Source organism: Mustela nivalis, assembly GCF_964662115.1.
Source record: "Mustela nivalis genome assembly, chromosome: X".
Classification (NCBI taxonomy): Eukaryota; Metazoa; Chordata; class Mammalia; order Carnivora; family Mustelidae; genus Mustela; species Mustela nivalis.
The window spans coordinates 1,737,525-1,760,560 of record NC_139040.1 but is presented as its reverse complement, the minus strand read 5'-3'; the positions used below and the strand labels follow the sequence as shown (position 1 = coordinate 1,760,560).

At 45.6% G+C, this 23,036-nt stretch overlaps 1 protein-coding gene and 1 long non-coding RNA gene across 2 annotated transcripts in view; both read left to right on the top strand.

Moving 5' to 3' along the window:
* The window catches only part of LOC309856038, a 1,055,650-nt gene that overhangs the window by 652,622 nt on the left and 379,992 nt on the right, over nt 1-23,036 (top strand). The gene's annotated exons all lie outside the window — the stretch shown is intronic.
* PNMA3 (PNMA family member 3) lies at nt 4,892-9,079 on the top strand. The gene is made up of 2 exons (XM_082717136.1): nt 4,892-5,177; nt 5,436-9,079. The coding sequence occupies exon 2, from the start codon at nt 5,544-5,546 to the stop codon at nt 6,933-6,935; it is 1,392 nt and encodes a 463-aa protein (XP_082573262.1). The 5' UTR covers nt 4,892-5,177; nt 5,436-5,543; the 3' UTR covers nt 6,936-9,079.

The following is a 23,036-nucleotide window of genomic DNA, read 5'->3' as shown; positions in this document are numbered from 1 at the left end:
AAATTAAAGCAATGAGATACCACAACCCACCTTAGAATGGCCAAAATCTGGAGCACTAACAACACAAAATGCTGGTGAGAATGTCGAGTAACAGCAATTCTCATCCATTGCTGGTGGAAATGTGAAAGGTAAAGCCACTTTGGAAGACAGTTTGCAGTTATCTTACAAAACTAAGCGTACTCTTACCATATGATTAACAGTTGTGCTCCTTTGTATTTATCCAAAAGAGCTGAAAATTTATGTCCAAACAAAAACCTGTACACGGATGTTTATAGAAGCTTCATTCATAATTGCTGAAATTTAGAAACAGCCAAGAAGTCTTTCAGTAGCTGAGTGGATAAAATATGGTGCACCCAGACAATGGAATGTTATTCAGCATTAAAAAGAAATGAGTTATCAAGTCATGAAAAGACATGGAGAAATCTTAGATGCATATTATTAAATAAGTCAATCTGAAAAGATATATACTATATAATTTCAACTACATGACCTTCTGGAAAAAGCAAAACTGGAGACAGTAAAAAGATCAGTAGTTGACAGAGTTTAGTGTGGAAGGAGGGATGAATGAGCAGAGCACAGAGGATTTGGGGGGCAGGGAAACCACTTTGCATGACATTATAATGGTGGATACGTATCATTATACATTTGTCAAAACCAGGAGGATGTATAAGACCAAGAGTAAATCTTAATGTAAACTGTTTGACTAATTGTAACAAATGTACCACTGTAGTGAGATGTCAATTACATAGGGGGCGGGCTGTGTTTGGGGGGAGTAAAGAGTATATGGGAGATCTTTATATTTTCCACTCAGTTTTGCTGTGAACCAAAAATTGTTCTAAAAAATAAAGTTTATTAATTAAAAATAATGCAAAATGATGACTGCATAACTTTTAAGTAATTACATCTGCAATGAATGGCCTTTTTGCAAATAAAGGCACATTCTGAGGTACTGAGGGTTAAGATTTCACCATATGAATTTTGGGAGGACACAACTTAACACTTAACAATCTTAAACAATCAGGTTCCTGGGTGGCTCAGATGGTCAGGGGGATGCTTTCGGCTCGTCATGATCCCAGGGTCCTGGGATTGAGTCCTGCATTGGGCTCCCTGCTCAGTGGGGAGCCTGCTTCTTTCTTTCTTTCTCTCTCTCTCTCTCTCTCTCTCTCTCTCTCATGATTAAATAAATAAAATCTTTCAAAAACAATCTTGAACAATTAAGGGGAGTAATTTCTGTCTATCCATGTATTCTTCCACAGAAATTTTTTATAGTCCACATAAAAAATTTCATTGATCCAAGACTGGTGATTCAAAAGAGCTATTGTAGCCCAAGTGTGTGTAAAAATTAGAATGTTATTGGCTCTGAGTACCCAAAATGATCAGTGATATTAGACATGTGAATGAGCCATCTTGGGTTTACAGCCCAGTTAAGCCTTCATATCATTAAATTTCCAAATTACACCTTCAACCACATGAGAAATCTCAAGAGAGAACTACCCAGCCAAACTTTCCCCCAATTCTTAACTCACAAAATTGTGAGCAGAATAAAATGGTTGTTTTAAGCCAGTATGTTTTGGGTAATTGGTTACACAACAAAAATAACTTTAATGGAAAAAGTTCCCAAATTAATTACTTCTATGAAACATAAAAAAAGGAGAAACATCCCAATGAAGAAATAGGAAAAATAAAAATTTCAAACAAAAGGAATCAGAAATGGACTCCTAACTAAGGTATTTAACCTCATTTATAATCAGAGAAATTCAAAATAAAAGCACAATGAAATAATATATGAGCCACATACTATTAAATGTTGGTGGGGGCACCTGGGTGGCTCAGTCAGTTAAGCAGCCAACTCTCAATTTCAGCTCAAGTCATGATCTCAGGGTCCTGGGATGGGGCCCCGTGTCTGGCTCCTCACTCAGCGGGGAGTTTGCTCAAGGATTCTCCCTCTCCCTCTGCCCCTTACCCTGCTCAAGCTATTTCTCTCTAATAAATAAATAAGTCTTTTTATTTTTAAAGGAGGGCATGTGATGTGATGAGCACTGGGTGTTATATGCAACAGATGAATCACTGAATACTACATCTGAAAATAATGATGTACTATATGTTGGCTAACTGAATTAAAACTTAAAAAATAAATGATGATGATGTGGAAATTGATAGAGGTTTAAATTGGTATAGCAACCTCGAGAACAATTTGACAATTTATCTTAAAACTGAAAATATTCTTTGACTCAGCAATGCCACAGCTAGGTACACACCTTAGTGAAACTCTCCAAGATTATTTAGAGCAACATTATTTGTGAGAGCTAAAAATAAGAAACTAACTTCTGTCAATGGGAAATTTATAAATGAATTTTTGTACACATACACAGTCCTACAATGAGATATTATACAGAATTAAAAATTGATGAAACAAATCTGCATGTCTCAAAATGGCAGTTCTCACAAACATGATTAGTTAACTAAATGGATGAGTACTTTTATATAAAGTCTAAAACAAGAGAACATAAGGAAATGCAAAGAAATGTAAATGAAGAACAGTGCCTCCCTCTATGGGGCAGAGAGCTGGAGGCTATTGAGAAGGAATATGCAAAGAGGTTAACTTCATTAGCAGTGTTTTATGTCTTAGGTGCTAGGTATAGAAGTATTGGTTGCACTTTTATACCTTTTTGTATGTTAAATATTGTAGAATGTATTTTTTATAGTACTTACTTACCAGAAGCTCTTGTAAAAAAAAAAATTCCCAGGTGTGTTTCAGACCCAGCAGATCAGAATCCCCAGAGGTGGGGCTCAAGAATTTGCCTCCTAGGTAACCCTGACACTAGAGGCCTAAGCCAGGAGAAGCCCATCCCTGTGGAGGTGGTGTACTTCATGCTGTATTACTCTTCCACTTTATAAGTGACATTTATCTATCAGTTCCTCAATTTTAGTGCCTTTGTGCTAGCTACCATGCAAGAAAATGTGGACATAAAAACAAGATATTTTTTCTTGCTTCATGGGTCTTCTCAAATAGAAGTGGAGGACACATTGACATTGAGTGGAGGAGACATTATCCTTTGTTGTCCTTTGAGCAGAGAGTTGAGGAGGCCCTAAAATGAGAGGGAAGGTTAACTCCAATTACAAAAGGTTTCAAAAACTTTCAAACTGAACATGTCGAAATCAATCAGTTCGACCCTGGTGTCCCTAAACCCCTCTTTCCTGATATGCAGGACAGCCACAGCCTGCTTCATTGCACCTGATTGGGACCTCTACGTGTTTCCGCCAAGAGAAATTCTGGATTCCCCTCTGCCTTGGCTGTACTTTGCATCTCTCCATAATGTCTCATAACTTTGCCATTTACTCATTGTGTGACTGGGCTGGCTGTGTCCCTTCTCTGAGACTCCCTTTCTGCCTCTGTAAGTTGAGCAGATGGTTAAGTCCTCAGAGTGGCAAAACTTGGACCAGTATGTAGCCTTCCAGGTCACCATGTTATTTCATTGCCTTTCTGGGATCACAAAAAGCTGATTTGAAAATTGGCAACCAAGTGTTTTATTAGAGACATGGATTCTGAGTAACCTCCTAGATGTTTTAGGAAAAAGAAGACACATGTGGTAGACTTTCAAGGCACTCCTGACTAGATCCCATTCCATATACCATGGAAAGTGAATCACGAGTTTTGGAGAAAACAATTTTAGACAGTCTTGCCATTTTCCCACGATTGAGCAGAAGGAAACCTACAAATATGAGGCATAGCCAGTTTTGTCTCTAGTAAATATGAGGAAGATTTTTCTTCCTTACCAGGACTGTGAGTGGAAGTAAATTCTAATGTGGATGAAACAACCAAAAGAGACATAGCCTCAAAGAGTTATGGGGACCAATTTAGGATCTAAACTGGGAATGTGAGTGGAGCGTTCTATGCCCCACCTGGTACAAGGCGGCTTTCCAGACCTGGTTGGGTGAGTGAGCCTCCCAAGGGTCATCAAGCACAGGCTCCTCCTTGTGTGACTGGGGAGAGTCCTGCCCACAGGAATCAAGGATGTAGTTAGCAGGGCAGGCAGGAGCACACAGAGCACTGGACCCTTTGCATGAGGGCAGCCACACGCTCCATTCTTCTGATGGCCCTGGGGTCCTAGGGATGCAGCACAACCCACAGCCTACTTCCAGGAGGAAAATGCAGGCCCAAGATGTTGAGCTCCATTTTCAGACAGTGGACTTGACGCCCTCAAAATGGAAAAAGCCCAAGCAAACAAGAACGGTGGGTCACCCTTTCTAGGGACAGGCCACTGGCACTTGGGTAGCGACGCGCCTTGGCCAGTGGGTCTGGGTGGGCGGGTCGTGCGTGCACCCACAGCGGCCTCGCCCTCACCCCGCAGCAAGCCTGGGGGACTGCAGACCCTCCCTCCGTTGGGGTGGAGAGCGTGAGTGCTCGAGTGTGCGCACGAGGCGTCTCCTCCACGTAATTAATGGCACCCGGACGAGGTGCTGCCCGCCGAGCTGGGACAGGACCAGTCTTGGTCGGGGTGGAGGAGGGGGGCAGCAGGCGAAGAGGCCCCCAGGACGCCCTCCCCGCCCCCAGTCCCGTTCCCCACCCACGCCAGAGCGCAGCGCCCCGCGGGCGCATCTCCGGCCTGCCCAGCCCCTCTCCCGCGGCTCCCCGCGGACTTGGGGGCCCCCGCGGGTGTGGAACCCTCGCCACGCTGGCGCGCCGAGGGCACGCTCCGGGAGCGGCGGGCGGTGGACCAGGCTGGGTCAGGGATGGGGGCACCGAGTCGCGGATCCCCCGGGTCCCCCCACCTGTGCCAGCGGCCCCTCAGGGGGCCGGGGATGGGCGGGGGGGGGGAGCAGCTGACGTCACGCGCGGTCCCGGGGTGCCCGCGGCGGTGGCCGCAGCCCGGCCGCGTGACCCGCGCGCGCCAATGGCCCGGCGGTCTCCGGGGCGACGCGGAGGGTCCGCGCTCCGCCGCCCCCGCGCCCCCGCCCCGAGTCCGCACTGCAGAGAGTGGCGGCGAGCAGGCGCCGGCGCGCTGGCCCACGTGCCGCGCGGAGAGAGGGACCGCGAGAGGAAGCGGGAGAGAGAGCCGCGCGAGAGAGCCGGGGAGAGAGGCGCGCACCCCCCCCCCCCCCGGCCGCTGCGCCGCGCGGCCCCTGCGCCCCTCCTGCTGGGACCTCCGCCGGGAAAGACCCCGACCCAGAGGAAGGTACCAGACCCCGGGGAGGGTGCGCTTGGCCCCCGGGAGACCCGGCCGCCCTCCGCCCGCTCCAGCGGGACTGCGGCAGCCTGCGGGGGCGGCGGGGGGGAGGAGGAGGAGGGGGCTGTGGCCCCCCGCGGGTCGGTGGAAGGCGGGGCAGGGATCGAGCCTGGGCGGCAGAGGCGCCGCCCCGGGGGAGGAGGGTCACCTGGCGGTGGGAGGAGGGTGTGGGCATTAACCTCGCTCTCGTCCGGTTCCTGTTCACAGGCTGTGGAGACCTGGTCTGTCTCCTGTCGCCCTGGGACTTGACTCTGATCTATGTGCATCACGAAGTGATCATTCCCCCCTCAACTAGACTCCGCAGAGACTGGGGACATGCCACTGACTCTGCTGCAGGATTGGTGTAGGGGGGAACACCTGAACACCCAGCGGTCCATGCTCATCCTGGGGATTCCTGAGGACTGTGGTGAGGATGAATTCGAGGAGACTCTTCGGGAGGCTCTCAGGCACCTGGGCAGGTATAGGGTCATTGGTAGGATGTTTAGGAGGGAAGAGAATGCCCAAGCGTTTCTCTTGGAGCTTGCCCAAGATATTGACTATTCTTTGATCCCCAGGGAAATACCTGGAAAGGGAGGGCCTTGGGAAGTGGTTGTAAAACCCCGGAACTCAGATGGGGAATTTCTCAATAGACTGAACCACTTCTTAGAGGAAGAGAGGCGGACAGTGTCTGACATGAACAGGGTGCTTGGATCGGACATCAACTGTCCTGCTCCAAGACTGGCCATATCTCCTGACTTCTGGACTTGGGCCCAGACCCTGGGGGCCGCAGTGCAGCCACTGCTAGAACAAGTGTTGTACAGAGAACTAAGAGTGTTTTCTGGGAACACTGTGTCCATCCCAGGGGCATTGGCCTTTGAAGCCTGGCTTGAGCACACCACTGACATGCTACAGATGTGGCAGGTCCCTGAGGGTGAAAAGAGGCGGCGGCTGATGGAGTGCTTGCGGGGCCCCGCTCTGCAGGTGATCAGCGGGCTGCGGGCCAGCAATGCTGCTATAACTGTGGAGGAGTGCCTGGCCGCCCTGCAGCAGGTGTTTGGACCTGTGGAGAGCCGCAAAATTGCCCATGTAAAATTTTGTAAGGCCTATCAGGAGGTAGGAGAGAAAGTCTCCAGCTTTGTGTTGCGTTTGGAACCCCTGCTCCAAAGAGCCGTACAAAAAAATGCAGTGTTACGGAGGAATGTGAATCAGGCTCGCCTGAAACAAGTCTTAAATGGGGCTACCCTTACTGACAAACTTCGAGACAGGCTTAAGCTGATGAAACAGCGAAGGAAGCCACCTGGTTTCCTGGCACTGGTGAAGCTCCTACGTGAGGAAGAGGAGTGGGAGGCCACTTTTGGTCCAGACAGGGAGAGGATACCAGGGCTAGATGTAGGCATAAGGTCATCTGCCAGAGCCAACGCTTTCAGAGCAGTGTCCTTCCCTGCCCCTGGCAACACTCTTCAGGCCAGGCCTTCCCAAGGCTTCAGACGCAGGAGGGGCAGAGGACAGCACCGAAGGGGACGTGTGCTAAGGGCCAGGTCTCGAGGTTCAGGAAAACGGAAACACCACACGTTCTGCTATAGCTGTGGAGAAGATGGCCACATTAAGGCGCAGTGCAGCAATGCTCCAAACCTGCTCTTGGTAAGGCAGAGGAGACAGGCTGCAGCAGAGTCGGGAAATGGGAACTGGGCTTGGGAAAAGAGCCATCCCAAGCCCAAGGCCAAGTAGGCTCCGGAGAACAGGGCAGCTCCTCTTACTCCAGGCCAAGGAAATGGAAGAGTTATTGCAAGAATGGAAAGGGGCAGTCCACACAAACAACAGCGTGCTCGAGTGGGGTGGAGGAGCAAAGAAGCCAGACCCAGGCTGAGCCCCCTCATCCTCTATCAGCTGAAAGGGACTGCGCTCACCAAGCCACACGGGGCTCAGTGATGGCCAAGAGCAGTGCCCTGAAGAGGTGCCAGAGACACAAGTGGCAGGCTGCCACATTCAGCACATGGGGTTCACCAGATGCAGGCAATGACTTCGACATCACAGAGGCTGAAGAAGGTGCAGCTGGGGACTTGGTCATTGGTCCCACTGTCTGGCCACCCCTATCTGCCCACCCCATGGGCTCCAAGCTGAAGATGCCTACTGGCCCTCAGGCCACATTGGGCCTGGAGGAATCTTCCCCAGGGCCAGTCCTACCAAAAAGAGTCAGCTCTTGCGCAACCAAGAGGAAATGCCCTGGAGCAGATGCCACACAGTCCAGCCTGTCTTTAGGGTTGTCTGCACTGCTCTAGGGGAGCAAGAAGGCAAGAAGGCCACACCCTCGAGCACCTGCACGAGGGAGAGCGGGAGACCCAAACGCCCTGGTCGCCCAGCACCAGCCTACGGGCAGTTTCCTTCCCCTACAGCCTAGAAGGGCTCTGAGGGCAAGGGGAGCAAAGACCGTGAGGCGAAGACCCCGGGGCCACACCGAGTCTCGGATTAGCCTGAGAGGTGGGTGGCCGCATACCTGGCCGACCAGTACCCTACAGCTGGCTCTAGTGTGGCTGGATGTGCAGGGAAACTTTTGTTCCAAAGTAGGAAGAGGAAGAGAAAGAGGAGGAGGAAAGGAGGAGGAGAAAAAGTATAGGAAGGAAGAGGAAAAGGTGAAGGAGAAAGAGAAGGAAAAGGGAGAGGAGAGGAAGAGGAGGGAGGGGGAGGACTTCGTGGTGCGACGTGTTTCTGCTTTTGTTTGTCCAGTGTCACTGGAGACCAGGAGAACATGGGCAAGGAGACCTGGGACTGGCCTGATGAATCACAATTCAGCAGCTGCCAATGCCAAGGCTCCGATCCCTGCCAACGTGGGGAGCTGGCTTGGGACACCCCTGAGTGGTCAGCCCCAGTCTAGGTGAGGGGCACCCGGAGCCATCTGCCATCCACACTGGACTGGGAGATGTTAGGGACCATTTCAAAGGTGCCAGCCTCTTGGGTCTCCCAAGAGGGACACCCTCATGTACACCCCCCGGGGCACATCGCTCCATGTTCTGGGAAACCCACTTGTGTCTCTGTGGGGCCCTTATGACCCACGTGTCACGTTACTCCCCCACCCCACTAGGTCCCGTTCCTGTGCAGAGCCTTGAGGTGTGCAAGAGCCCGCGGTGGGTGTCCTGGCCCACCGGGGCAGCCACCCCCCAGCCCGGGGACCTGCCGTGAGCCTCAGTGGCGACCGGGGCTCCGCTCGCTCTCTCTCCCAGTGTTGTGAGCTCCACCGCTGCTTTCTCGGTGTAGATTTAAGCCGGCCGCTGCTTGTTCTCGTGGAGATGTGTGTGTGTGTTTCTCTGAGCGGCTGTCCCCAGTCCCATCTCCGAGATCCCCAGCCCAGTTCCAGGAGACGGCCGGAAGGATGCCCGAGGGCACGGCTGCTGCTCGCCCCGTGACCTCGGGAAGGAGGAACCGACCAAGGACTGAGGTGGCCAGCGGGAGTCTCCACGGGAACCGTGCTCTGATGTGCCACCCCGTTGTTTCTTGTGACTCCGTGTCCCCGGCTTGGCCGAGTGTCCCCTGCTGCGTTTTCCGCCATCCTGGGACTGTCCAGTGCAGACCATGGGGCGGGACCAGGCCCCAGCATGTCGGCCAGAGGGGAGGGTGCGTGCCCTGGGGTGAGGGGACGTGCGTGGCCAGCGTCCGTCGTCCTGGCCAGAGGTTGATTGTGGGGCCCCCAGGAAGGGAGACTGAGGCGGGAGGGCCACGGTGTTGGGGGAAGCAGAGGCACCTCGTTTGGGACCCCAAGAGGAGGGGGAGGCCATGGCCCATGGGCTCTAGTGGCCGTTAGATGTTCCTCTCTCTGTTGTCATTCCCTGTCTTCGATGGTTTCAGTAAATGTTTCTCTTCAATAAAGTTTATTGAATGTTTCAACTGAGTCTTGCATCTACTGTGGGCAACTGAGGGAAGGACCTACTGGGGATGTGGGTGTAGTGGGGAAACAGTGGCCTGGTCAACATGGGAGTATATGTGGGGTAAGCTCCATGAGAACTTTGCAGTGTCTTTTTTTTTTTTTTTTTTAAGATTTTATGTATTTATTTGACACAGAGAGACACAGCAAGAGAGGGAACACAAGTTAGGGGGTGGTACAAGGAGAAGCAGGCTTCCTGCTGAGTGGGGGGTCCGATGCACAAATTGATCCCAGGAGCCTAAGATCATGACCTGAGCCAACGGCAGACCCTTAACGACTGAGCCACCCAAGTGTCCCAGCTTGGCAGTGTGTTCATTGCAAAAGGTGGTGAACATCTAGGGAACATTGGCTTATAGACCTGGCAAGGGAACAAAGCTAAGCAGAGCCAGATGGTTCCAGTGAACAGAATGTTGCTGGGAGTGTTCAGTGGCTGTCTGGATTCTCAGGCCACTTAGGGAACTTCCAGGAATAAGGGAGGGTAAGGGGCAGCAGGAAGTAGCCCAAGACCCCAGCATCCCTCCCTGTCTTATGGGGCCTCTGGGCATCCAGACCTAGAGCATCAAAATCAAGCCAGCCCGTGTTATAGTATCTGTAAGTGTGTGTATGAGTAAGTATGTGGAAGTATGTATGAGTTTGTGAGTGTGTGCTTATAAGTATGTCAGTGAATGTGTATGAATATGTGTGAGTATGTAAGACTGTGTTAGTGAATGTATGTAAATGGGTGTTGAGTGTAAGCATGTACGAGTATGTGTTACTTTGTGCATGAGTGTGTGTGACTATGTGAGTATGCAGGTATGTGGGTGTATATTTATATGTGTTAATGTGTTCAGGGAAAATGTGTGTCAATGTGTAAGTTTCTATATATGAGCATAAGAGTGAAATGAACAGATGTCAGTGAATGCACCTGTGTATAAATGTATACATGGGTTAATGTGTCTTGTATGTGACTGTGTGAGTATGTATGAATTTGTGAGCATGTACAAGTTTGTCTGTACATAACTGTGTGTGAGTCAATGTATGACTATGTGGATGTCCAAGTATATATTTTTGAGTGTTAATGTGTATAAGTAGATTTGTGTCAGCGAATGTATGTGAGTGTGTGTGAAAGTATTCTAGAGTAAAAATGTCTGGTGTATGAGTATGTATGAGTTTGCGTGAGTTAGTGTGTATATGAGTATAAGTAAGTATGTGCTAATGAGTGAGTGTACCTGTGTTCGTGTATGAGTGAATGAATGAGAAAATGTGTGAGCGCTTGTGTGAGTGCATGTGTTAAATGGTGGTTTTTATTTCTTTGAGGAATCAAACAGAGATGGAAGAAGGCAGAGCAAGACACATGTCAGTGCTTCACAGAACAGGAGCAAGACTTATGTTGGTAGGTACCCAGCTGATGAACTCTACAGCTGCCTCTACTATGCAATCATCCATTTGCAGCCCCTGGCATGTTACTTTTATCAAGGTTTCTACAGTTGTGTGTGTTACTAATATTCTTGTGTGATCAAAGCCTATGTGAACATCTGTTTGTGAGTCTTTTTTCTGGACTTTTGTTTTCCTTTCTCTTGGATAAACACCTAGCATTGGAATGGCTGGGCCACAGAATAGGGTTATGTTTAACTTTATGAGAAACTCTTCACAGATTTCCAAAGCTGTTATGATAATTTGGACTCCCATCAGTACTGCCTGTTTCTTGGAGTTCTCAAAAATTTCATGTTGTCACCTTTGAACTTTTATCCATTCTGGTCAGTGACTCATTGTGGTATTTCACTGTGCTATCAATTTGCATTTTTGTGATGATTAATGATATGGAATACTTTTTTGTGTGATGATTAGCTATCCTTCTTAATGAACTGCCTATTCAAGTCCTTTATAAGATATACCTGTTGGGACTATTTTCTCCCTGTTATGTCTTGTCTATTCACTTTCTTAGTGGTGTCTGTTCATAAGTAGATAGATTAAACTGTGATGAGGGTTCACTGCATCCTTTCTTTTCTTCTATAGTGATTAGTTAATGGGTCCTGCCCAAGCGATCTTTCCCTAACCCACATTTGCAAAGGCATTACCTTGTTTTCCTCTAGAAGCCCTGTAGTTTTAGCCTTGCATTTAGGTCTTAGGATGTGCCTAAATTAATTTTTGTATTTGAGGGGAGGTGTAGGGTCAGGATGCATTTGAAAAAAATTCATTTTGACACTGATTTTATTTGGAGTGTTGGTAAAAAATTAGTTCTGTACTTGTGGTCTATGATGGTGTTCCATATTTCCCTCTTCTGTACTTTTCAGTTCCAGACTTTCCATTTGGTTCTTCATTATAGATATCACTTTCCTATAGAGACCTTTCCTCATTGTTTCCTTCATTATTTTTATGTTTCCCTTTCAATTCTGGAACATATTTATTTCCAATAGCTGTCTTAAAGTAGCTGTGTGTAGGGGAGCCTGGGTGGCTCAGTGGCCTCTGCCATCAGCTCAGGTCATGATCTCAGGGTCCTGGGATCGAGCCTCACATCGGGCTCTCTGCTCAGCAGGGAGCCTGCTTCCCCCTCTCTCTCTGCCTACCTCTCTGCCTGCTTGTGATCTCTCTCTCTGTCAAATAAATAAATAAAATCTTAAAAAAATAATGATGTATTAAGTTGCTGTATGTTAATCCCATCATCCTAGCAATTTCTGGACCTACTGGCACATTTCTCCCTTGTTTATGGGTCATGTTTCTTTCCTTCACATATCTAGAAGTTTTGCATAGAGGCCATTTTGGCTATTATGTTGTTAAGAGTCTAAGTTTTGTTTACCTTATTTATGTGTTCAGTTTTTTTCCACTATGCACTTTGTTCACTTACTAGCCTTTCAGGGTTTGTTGTTAAGCTTTGTTAATGTAGGTCTTATAGAGCTACGTGAGCCATTTTCCTAATGTATGACTACACTGGGTTCTGTGATGAACATCTGGGGACTTCAGTGTGGTGTCTCTACTGTGGCTGGCGGGAACACTGTGTAAGCTCTGGTAGCTCTCTATCTTATAGCTCCTGGTGGGTGTTCTGTGTCCAAACTTGTGGTGTCTCAATCTGAGCATGCAGAGTTAGTATGCAGTTATAAACTCAGCAATAACTTTGTGCCATACTCTGGAGTCTTTCTATGCCCAGTTCCCTTCTCTCTAGTACACTGCTTGCAAAATGGAGTAATATCCAAATCCACAACTCAGCAAGATTGCCACTGCTTCTTGGATTCCCTCTCACTATGCCATAGACTGTGAACTACCGCCATGTCAATCGCGGCACTGATCTTTGGCCTCACCTTGGTTATTTGCCTTCTCTCGGGTCTCACAATCCTGGCAAACTCTCCACAGCCAAGAAGCTCATCCTGTAGAGGACAGAGTTAAATGGTTAGAAGATATTTGGTACCTGGAGAAAAGGTTAGTGTAGATGGGGCCCAGAGTGATGAATAGAGGGGCAAGGAAAGGGAGCAGGTCCACAGGGAACGTGTATGGGGCTGTGCAGTTCCTATGGTGCCCATTCGATCTTTGGACTTCTGCTCCAGATATGCAGCAGACTGCAGGAATCTCCACAGAAGTATCACCACCCTAGCAGTTTGTAAAGAAGAGGAGTAACCTGCTCATGTCTGTGAACTACAAAAGTCAGTCGGAAAAAAAGTGTTTGTAATGAACTAGAGGGAGATTTGTGTCATATCAGAAGTGCTTATACAGGTCCAGGTGATAAGTGAACCCAGAGGCTATTGAGTGATGTACTGAGGTTAGAGGAATACCAAAGCTGGGAGTCAAACAGATTCCTGTCGGACGGGATCTCTTTGCAGACCTAAGCCAAAATTCTCCATTGAAAAGTGGCATTTTGCCTAGCCATCTCCCACTCCCTAGAGGCAGCTGTCTTTGTCAGCTAGTACCTGCTCTTTTCTAAACCAAAACTACAGGAGGAATTCAATGTCCCAAGAGGGAGGGCCTAGGCTCTGTCTAGAGGCCATGTTCTACTGGCTCCACTCTTGTGTGAACTGACCCTGAAAAGGCTCATTTCTGCCAGGGAGTGTGTGAGGACCACAAACTCAGGCAGAATTGATTTGTCCCGACTTTTCCCCAGTATGTCATCCCAGTTAAGGCCAAACAACTTGCTTACAGTGAACTACCACTCTTAGTAGCAAGTGTTTACTGGATTGCTCACAACCTCTTTGCCTAAAGGTAACGTTTCCTTGACATTCCCCCCAGGGATTCTGATCACTGCCCTCCTCACACACACACTTGTGGTTTGGAGAAATCATAAGCTGGTTTGTCTGCAGCTCACTAGAGCTTTGGGGAAACCACCAACAAGGACACAGAGGAGGGGCCTAACCTCAGCAGCCCAAACTGGTGACGGGTGACAGAGCAGTACATACGGGAAATACACATGGCCAGCTCCCACAAAACCCTGAGGTTTCCTTGGCAACCAAGGTCCCAACCCTCCCACAATATGTGGGCGAGCATCGCAAAGTCTTCAGAGCTAGTGTCAAAAAAGAAACCCAGGCAGTTCCTTTGGAAATTCAAGAGGAATAAACCTTTCCCAGGTGTATTAGACTCTTATGGATGCAATAAAAGTTACCATCAACTGGGTGGCAATTTCTCAAAAAAGAAAAATTTATTGTCCCACAGTTCTGGAGGATAGAAGTTGGAAATTGAGGTGTAAGGAGAGTTTGATCCTTCTGGAAACTCTGAGGGAGAACCTGTCCCATTTCTTTATCCTAGCTTCCGGTACCCTTAGTATATGGCAGCACAAATCCAGTGTGCACATGGCATTCTCCACTGTGTATATCTCTGTGTCCAAATTTCCACTTTTTATAAGGGCTTCAATTGTATTCCATTTTAACTAATTACATCTGCAATGAACCTATTTTAAAGAAAGTTCACATTCTAGCAGAGGCAATATAGCTCAGGGGGAGAGCACTTGATTGCAAAATAAGTTCACATTCTGAGGAACTAGGAATTAAAACTTACCAAACAAATTTTGGGGGTACAAAATAAGTTTATAGCACCAGGTAATCAAAAATACCACCTCAAATATTATGGTTCATATGACATTAAGCATGGTAACACATTCAATTAATTATAACAATATATCCAGTACTCTTTCTTTTTTAAAAAAATATTTTACTGGGTCACCTGGGTGGCTCAGTCGGTGAAGCATCTGCCTCTGGCTCAGATCATGATCCCAGAGTCCTGGATGGTGCCCTGCTTCCCAGGGTCCTGCTGCTCCCTCAGCCTCTGCCTGCCAGGGGTTGTGCACCCTGTCACTCTCTCTGTCGAATAAATAAATAAAATCTTTAAAAATATTTTCTATTGATTTATTTCCTTATTTAGAGAGAAAGAACATGAAAACGGAGGGACAGAGGGAGAGGGAGAGAGAGAATCTCAAGCAGACTCTGCACGGAATGTGGAGCCCAACATGTGCCTTGATATTATGGCCCTGAGATCATGGCTGAGCTGAAATCAAGAGCTGGATGCTTAACCAACCGAACCACCCAGTGCCCCCATTTATTTTTCTTAAAAAGACACGAGGAAAGGCTGACCACAACGCCTAATAAAATTAGTGACTTTATTTTTGAGGTTTACATGATTGTGACTTATTGATTCCCAAAAGACCAACACTCGAGGGAAAAACACGCAGGGATGCCTGCCATACTTTCTATTATAATGCCTTATTTGATAGCATAGCGTTTTAGTTACAGATCACGTACGTTTATAACATACCAGGTGATGAGTCTTGTCACCCAGTTCTGCAACTGGTTAGAAAATGGACAAAAGGATGATACCTCTAGAGCATTTAAACCTCAGTATTGAAGACGTTAGTAATATATTATTCTTATTATTATATTATATTATAATATTCAAAGAGGTATCCTATCATGTGTTAGTAATATATTATTATTACTGTATTATATTATATTATAATATTCAAAGAGGTATCCTATCACGTGTTTCTTAGTGTTTTAGAACATATTCTTCCAGGGGCGCCTGGGTGGTTCCGACAGTGAAGCCTCTGCTTTCGGCTCGGGTCATGACCCCAGCGTCCTGGGATCCCGCCCAGCATCGGGCTCCCTGCTCGGCAGGGAGTCTGCTTCTCCCTCTCCCTCTGCCCCTCCGCCCCACTCGTGCTCGCTTGCTCTCGAAGAAATAGATAAAATATATATTTTTTAATTCTTCCATCTGCATATTAACGCAATCATTTAACTTGGCGGGGAAAAGGTCAGACTGTTCAGACAGAAATTAAGGGCGATGCGCTTCATCGGTGTGACAACGATGAGGGTTTTCTCTAGTAAAGTTCCAGGGCATATATTCCCCATATGTTGAATGAGCTAGATCTGCAATTTCAAAGTTTTAGCAGCAATATGGGGAAAACATGCATAAAGTAAGGGCATTTTAATCAAGAACTAATTATTATCAAGCCTATTTAAATTAATGTTCAGTGTGCCCTGACTTTTCCAAGCAAATCACTTGGAGCAGAGTAGTAGTCAATCTCTTTCTTTCTTTCTTTCTTTCCTTCTTTCTGTATTATTATTTTTTTAATTTTTTATTTTTTATAAACATATATTATAATCCCCAGGGGTACAGGTCTGTGAATCACCAGGTTTACACACTTCACAGCACTCACCAAAGCACATACCCTCCTCAATGTCCATAATCCCAACCTTTCTCCCAACCCCCTCCCCCCAGCAACCCTCAGTTTGTTTTGTGAGATTAAGAGTCACTTATGGTTTGTCTCCCTCCCAGTTCCATCTTGTTTCATTGATTCTTCTCCTACCCACTTAAGCCCCCATGTTACATCACCACTTCCTCATATCAGGGAGATCATATGATAGTTGTCTTTCTCTGCTTGACTTATTTCGCTAAGCATGATATGCTCTAGTTCCACCCATGTTGTCGCAAATGGCAAGATTTCATTCATTTTGATGGCTGCATAGTATTCCATTGTGTATATATACCACATCTTCTTAATTCATTCATCTGTTGATGGACATCTAGGTTCTTTCCATTGGCTATTGTAGATATTGCTGCTATAAACATTCGGGTGCACGTGCCCCTTTGGATCACTACATTTGTATCTTTAGGGTAAATACCCAGTAGTGCAGTTGCTGGGTCATAGGGTAGTTCTATTTTCAACATTTTGAGGAACTTCCAGGCTGTTTTCCAGAGTGGCTGCACCAGCTTGCATTCCCACCAACAGTGTAGGAGGGTTCCCCTTTCACCGCATCCTCGCCAGCATCTGTCATTTCCTGACTTGTTGATTTTAGCCATTCTGACTGGTGTGAGGTGATATCTCATTGTGGTTTTGATTTGTATTTCCCTGATGCCGAGTGATATGGAGCACTTTTTCATGTGTCTGTTGGCCATCTGGATGTCTTCTTTGCAGAAATGTCTGTTCATGTGCTGTGCCCATTTCTTGATTGGATTATTTGTTCTTTGGGTGTTGAGTTTGCTAAGTTCTTTATAGATTTTGGACACTAGTGCTTTATCTGATATGTCGTTTCCAAATATCTTCTCCCATTCTGTCAGTTGTCTTTTGATTTTTTTTTTTTAGATTTCATTTATTTCACAGAGAGAGAGAGATCACAAGTAGGCAGAGAGGCAGGCAGAGAGAGAGAGAGGAGGAAGCAGTCTCCCCGCTGAGCAGAGAGCCCGATGCGGGGCTCGATCCCAGGACCCTGGGATCATGACCCGAGCCGAAGGCAGAGGCTTTAACCCACTGAGCCACCCAGGCGCCCCTGTCTTTTGATTTTGTTAACTGTTTCCTTTGCTGTGCAAAAGCTTTTGATCTTGATGAAATCCCAATAGTTCATTTTTGCCCTTGCTTCCCTTGCCTTTGGCGATGTTCCTAGGAAGATGTTGCTGCGGCTGAGGTCGAAGAGGTTGCTGCCTATGTTCTCCTCAAGGATTTTGATGGATTCCTTTCGCACATTGAGATCCTTCATCCATTTTGAGTCTATTTTCTTGTGTGGTGTAAGGAAATTGTCCAATTTCATTTTTCTGCATGTGGCTGTCCAATTTTCCCAGCACCATTTATTGAAGAGGCTGTCTTTTTTCCATTAGATATTCTTTCCTGCTTTGTCGAAGATTAGTTGACCATAGAGTTGAGAGTCTACTTCTGGGCTCTCTATTCTGTTCCATTGATCTATGTGTCTGTTTTTGTTCCAGTACCATGCTGTCTTGATGATGACAGCTTTGTAATAGAGCTTGAAGTCCGGAATTGTGATGCCACCAACTTTGGCTTTCTTTTTCAATATCCCTTTAGCTATTCGAGGTCTTTTCTGGTTCCATATAAATTTTAGAATTATTTGTTCCGTTTCTTTGAAAAAGATGGATGGTACTTTGATAGGAATTGCATTAAATGTGTAGATTGCTTTAGGTAGCATAGACATTTTCACAATATTTATTCTTCCAATCCAGGAGCATGGAACATTTTTCCATTTCTTTGTGTCTTCCTCAATTTCTTTCGTGAGTACTTTATAGTTTTCTGAGTATAGATTCTGTGCCTCTTTGGTTAGGTTTATTCCTAGGTATCTTATGGTTTTGGGTGCAATTGTAAATGGGATTGACTCCTTAATTTCTCTTTCTTCTGTCTTGTTGTTGGTGTAGAGAAATGCAACTGATTTCTGTGCATTGATTTTATATCCTGACACTTTACTGAATTCCTGTACAAGTTCTAGCAGTTTTGGAGTGGAGTCTTTTGGGTTTTCCACATATAGTATCATATCATCTGCGAAGAGTGATAATTTGACTTCTTCTTTGCCGATTTGGATGCCTTTAATTTCCTTTTGTTGTCTGATTGCTGAGGCTAGGACCTCTAGTACTATGTTGAATAGCAGTGGTGATAATGGACATCCCTGCCGTGTTCCTGACCTTAGCGGAAAAGCTTTCAGTTTTTCTCCATTGAGAATGATATTTGCGGTGGGTTTTTCATAGATGGCTTTGATGATATTGAGGTATGTGTCCTCTATCCCTACACTTTGAAGAGTTTTGATCAGGAAGGGATGCTGTACTTTGTCAAATGCTTTTTCAGCATCTATTGAGAGTATCATATGGTTCTTGTTCTTTCTTTTATTGATGTGTTGTATCACATTGACTGATTTGCGGATGTTGAACCAACCTTGCAGCCCTGGAATAAACCCCACTTGGTCGTGGTGAATAATCCTTTTAATGTACTGTTGAATCCTATTGGCTAGTATTTTGGTGAGAATTTTTGCATCTGTGTTCATCAAGGATATTGGACTATAGCTCTCTTTTTTGATGGGGTCCTTGTCTGGTTTTGGGATCAAGGTGATGCTGGCCTCATAAAATGAGTTTGGAAGTTTTCCTTCCATTTATATTTTTGGAACAGTTTCAGGAGAATAGGAATTAGTTCTTCTTTAAATGTTTGGTAGAATTCCCCTGGGAAGCCGTCTGGCCCTGGGCTTTTGTTTGTTTGGAGATTTTTAATGACTGTTTCAATCTCCTTACTGGTTATGGGTCTGTTCAGGCTTTCTATTTCTTCCTGGTTCAGTTGTGGTAGTTTATATGTTTCTAGGAATGCATCTATTTCTTCCAGATTGTCAAATTTGTTGGCGCAGAGTTGCTCATAGTATGTTCTTATAATAGTTTGTATTTCTTTGGTGTTAGTTGTGATCTCTCCTCTTTCATTCATGATTTTATTTATTTGGGTCCTTTCTCTTTTCTTTTTGACAAGTCGGGCCAGAGGTTTATCAATTTTATTAATTCTTTCAAAGAACCAGCTCCTAGTTTCGGGGATTTGTTCTATTGTTTTTTTGGTTTCTATTTCATTAATCTCTGCTCTGAGCTTTATGATTTGTCTTCTCCTGCTAGGCTTAGGGTTTCTTTCTTGTTCTTTCTCCAGCTCCTTTAGGTGTAGGGTTAGGTTGTGTATTTGAGACCTTTCTTGTTTCTTGAGAAAGGCTTGTACCACTATATATTTTCCTCTCAGGACTGCCTTTGTTGTGTCCCACAGATTTTGAACTGTTGTATTTGCATTATCCTTTGTTTTCATGATTTTTTTCAATTCTTCTTTAATTGCCCGGTTGACCCATTCATTCTTTAGAAGGATGCTGTTTAGTCTCCATGTATTTGGGTTCTTTCCAAACTTCTGTTTGTGGTTGAGTTCTAGCTTTAGAGCACTGTGGTCTGAAAATATGCAGGGAAAGATCCCAATCTTTTGATACCGGTTGAGTCCTGATTGAGGACCGAGGATGTGATCTATTCTGGAGAATGTTCCATGTGCACTAGAGAAGAATGTGTATTCTGTTGCTTTGGGATGAAATGTTCTGAATATATCGGTGATGTCCATCTGGTCCAGTGTGTCGTTTAAGGCCTTTATTTCCTTGCTGATCTTTTGCTTGGATGATCTGTCCATTTCAGTGAGGGGAGTGTTAAAGTCCCCTACTATTATTGTATTATTGTTGATGTGTTTCCTTGATTTTGTTATTAATTGGTTTATATAGTTGGCTGCTCCCATGTTGGGGGCATAGATATTTAAAATTGTTAGATCTTCTTGTTGGACAGACCCTTTGAGTATGATATAGTGTCCTTCCTCATCTCTTATTATAGTCTTTGGCTTAAAATCTAATTGATCTGATATAAGGATTGCCACGCCTGCTTTCTTCTGATGTCCATTAGCATGGTAAATTCTTTTCCACCCCCTCACTTTAAATCTGGAGGTGTCTTCAGGCTTAAAATGAGTTTCTTGGAGGCAACATATAGATGGGTTTTGGTTTTTTATCCATTCTGATACCCTGTGTCTTTTGACAGGGGCATTTAGCCCATTAATATTCAGGGTAACTATTGAGAGATATGAATTTAGTGCCATTGTATTGCCTGTAAGGTGACTGTTACTGTATATGGTCTCTGTTCCTTTCTGATCTACCACTTGTAGGCTCTCTCTTTGCTTAGAGGACCCCTTTCAATATTTCCTGTAGAGCTGGTTTGGTGTTTGCAAATTCTTTCAGTTTTTGTTTGTCCTGGAAGCTTTTAATCTCTCCTTCTATTTTCAATGATAGCCTAGCTGGATATAGTATTCTTGGCTGCATGTTTTTCTTGTTTAGTGCTCTGAAAATATTATGCCAGCTCTTTCTGGCCTGCCAGGTCTCTGTGGATAAGTCAGCTGCCAATCCAATATTTTTACCATTGTATGTTACAGACTTCTTTTCCCGGGCTGCTTTCAGGATTTTCTCTTTGTCACTGAGACTTGTAAATTTTACTGTTAGGTGATGGGGTGTGGGCCTATTCTTATTGATTTTGAGGGGCATTCTCTGGACCTCCTGAATTTTGATGCTTGTTCCCTTTGCCATATTGGGGAAATTCTCCCCAATAATTCTCTCCAGTATACCTTCTGCTCCCTTCTCTCTTTCTTCTTCTTCTGGAATCCCAATTATTCTAATGTTGTTTCATCTTATGGTGTCACTTATCTCTCGAATTCTCCCCTCATGGTCCAGTAGCTGTTTGTCCCTCTTTTGCTCAGCTTCTTTATTCTCTGTCATTTGGTCTTCTATATTACTAATTCTTTCTTCTGCCTCATTTATCCTAGCAGTGAGAGCCTCCATTTTTGATTGCACCTCATTAATAGCTTTTTTGATTTCAACTTGGTTAGATTTTAGTTCTTTTATTTCTCCAGAAAGGGCTTTTATATCTCCAGAGAGGGTTTCTCTAATATCTTCATGCCTTTTTCGAGCCCGGCTAGAACCTTGAGAATTGTCATTCTGAACTCTAGATCTGACATATTACCAATGTCTGTATTGATTAGGTCCCTAGCCTTCGGTACTGCCTCTTGTTCTTTTTTTTTGTGTTGAATTTTTCCGTCTTGTCATTTTGTCCAGATAAGAGTATATGAAGGAGCAAGTAAAATACTAAAAGGGTGGCAACAACCCCAGGAAATTATGCTTTAACCAAATCAGAAGTGATCCCAAATCGTGAGGGGGGAGAAAGGGGATAAAAAGAGGTTCAAAAAGGAAGAAAGAAAAAAAAAGAATTTAAAAAAAGAAAACAAATTAAGAAAAATATAAAAAAGAAAAAAATATATATATTAGATGAACTAGTTAAAAAACGTTAAAAAAGAAAAGGGTAAAAGTTAAAAAAAATTTTACCAGAAGGCGAGAAAAAAAAAAAAATGAAAGAGAAGAAAAGTAAATTAACTGCAAGACTAAAAAAAATCACAGGGAGAAAGCCATGAGTTCTGGCTTTGCTCTCTCCTCCTCTGGAATTCTGTTGCTCTCCATGGTATTGAAACCGCACTCCTTGGTAGGTGAACTTGGTCTCGACTGGATTTCTTGTTGATCTTCTGGGGGAGGGGCCTGTTGTAGTGATTCTCAAGTGTTGTTGCCCAAGGCGGAATTGCACCGCCCTTACCAGGGGCCGGGCTGATTAATCCGCTCGGGTTTGCTTTCAGGAGCTTTTGTTCCCTGAGCGCTTTCCCTAGAGTTCGGGAGGACGGGATTACAAATGGCGGCCTACTGGTCTCCCGCCCAGAGGAGCCGAGAGCCCGGGGCCCCACACCTCAGTGCGCCCTCAGAGAACAGCGCCCATTTACTCCCGTCTGCCTGACCTCTGGCCGCGCTCCGAGCTCACCGAGCCTGCGATCTGTAACCCCGAGCTGTGATCTTACTGTCGGCTCTGTCTCTGTAGCCGGCTTTCCCGGTCCAAAACCCGCAAGCTCTGCGACACTCAGACACCCCCGATCCTTCTGTGACCCTGCGGGACCTGAGGCCACGCTGACCCCGCGTGGGCTTCGTCCCGATTTAGCCTCTGGAGTGATGTCCCTCAGCGGAACAGACTTTTAAAAGTCCTGATTTTGTGCTCCGTTGCTCCGCCGCTTGCCAGGACCCGGCCCCTCCCCCCGGGGTCTATCTTCCCATCCCTTTGGATTCACGTCTCCGCTGTTCCTACCTTTCAGAAAGTGGTTGTTTTTCTGTTTCCAGAATTGCTATTCTTCTTCTCTTTGATCTGCTGATGGATTTGCAGGTGTTTGCAATCTTTAGATAAGCTAACTAGCTGATCTCCTGCTAGCTGAAGTAGTCTCAGCCTGCTACTTCTCCGCCATCTTCTCTTTCTGTATTATTTTAACATAAAATGTATTATTTGTTTTGGGGGTACAGGTCGGTGAATCATCAGTCTTACACACTTCACAGCACTCACCATACCCCATACCCTCCCCAATGCCCATCCCCCAGCCACCCCATCCCTCCCACCCCCCTCCACTCCAGCAACCCTCAGTTTGTTCCTGAGATTAAGGGTCTCTTGTGGTCTGTCTCCCTCTCTGGTTTCGTCTTGTTCCATTTTTCCCTCCCTTCCCCTATGATCCTCTGTCTTGTTTCTCCAATTCTTCAAATCAGTGAGACCATGTAATAACTGTCTTTCTCTGATTGATTTCTTTTGCCTGGCCTAACACCCTCTAGTTCCACCCACGTCGTTGCAAATGGCAAGACTTTATATTTCTTTTGACGGCTGCATAGTATTCCATTGTATGCATATAGGCCACATCTTCTTTATCCGTTCATCTGTTGGGAGCCTAGTACTCACTCTTCTAAGTGAAAGAGTAAGAGATAGAATTTATAGCCATGTGTTTGCAAAGGCTTTTGGTTTATTTCTCAGAAATTGTGAAACAGCGGGCTCTAACGAGTGGAGAACCAATCCTTTTGCAGGCCAGGTGGCTTCCTAGAGGACTTGAGTGAGTTGTCAGCTGATTGATAGGCCCTTAAAAACAGCTTTTGATGAGGGATTGTTGTGCGATTGTTGGCTGGCCTCCAGGAAGGAATTTAAAGAATGAGATGGCATACTACATTAAGTCTGCTTAAGTCCGCTTCTTCTTCTTCTTTTTTTTTCTTCTGATGTTTTTTTCAACTGGAAAATAATTGATGTACACTATTGTATTAGTTTCAGGTTTTCAGCATAGTGATTTGACACTTGTATACAGC

Bases quoted from the DNA above. Each gene is read 5' to 3' on its own strand.
- PNMA3 (XM_082717136.1), top strand. From the start codon at position 5,544: ATGCCACTGACTCTGCTGCAGGATTGGTGTAGGGGGGAACACCTGAAC.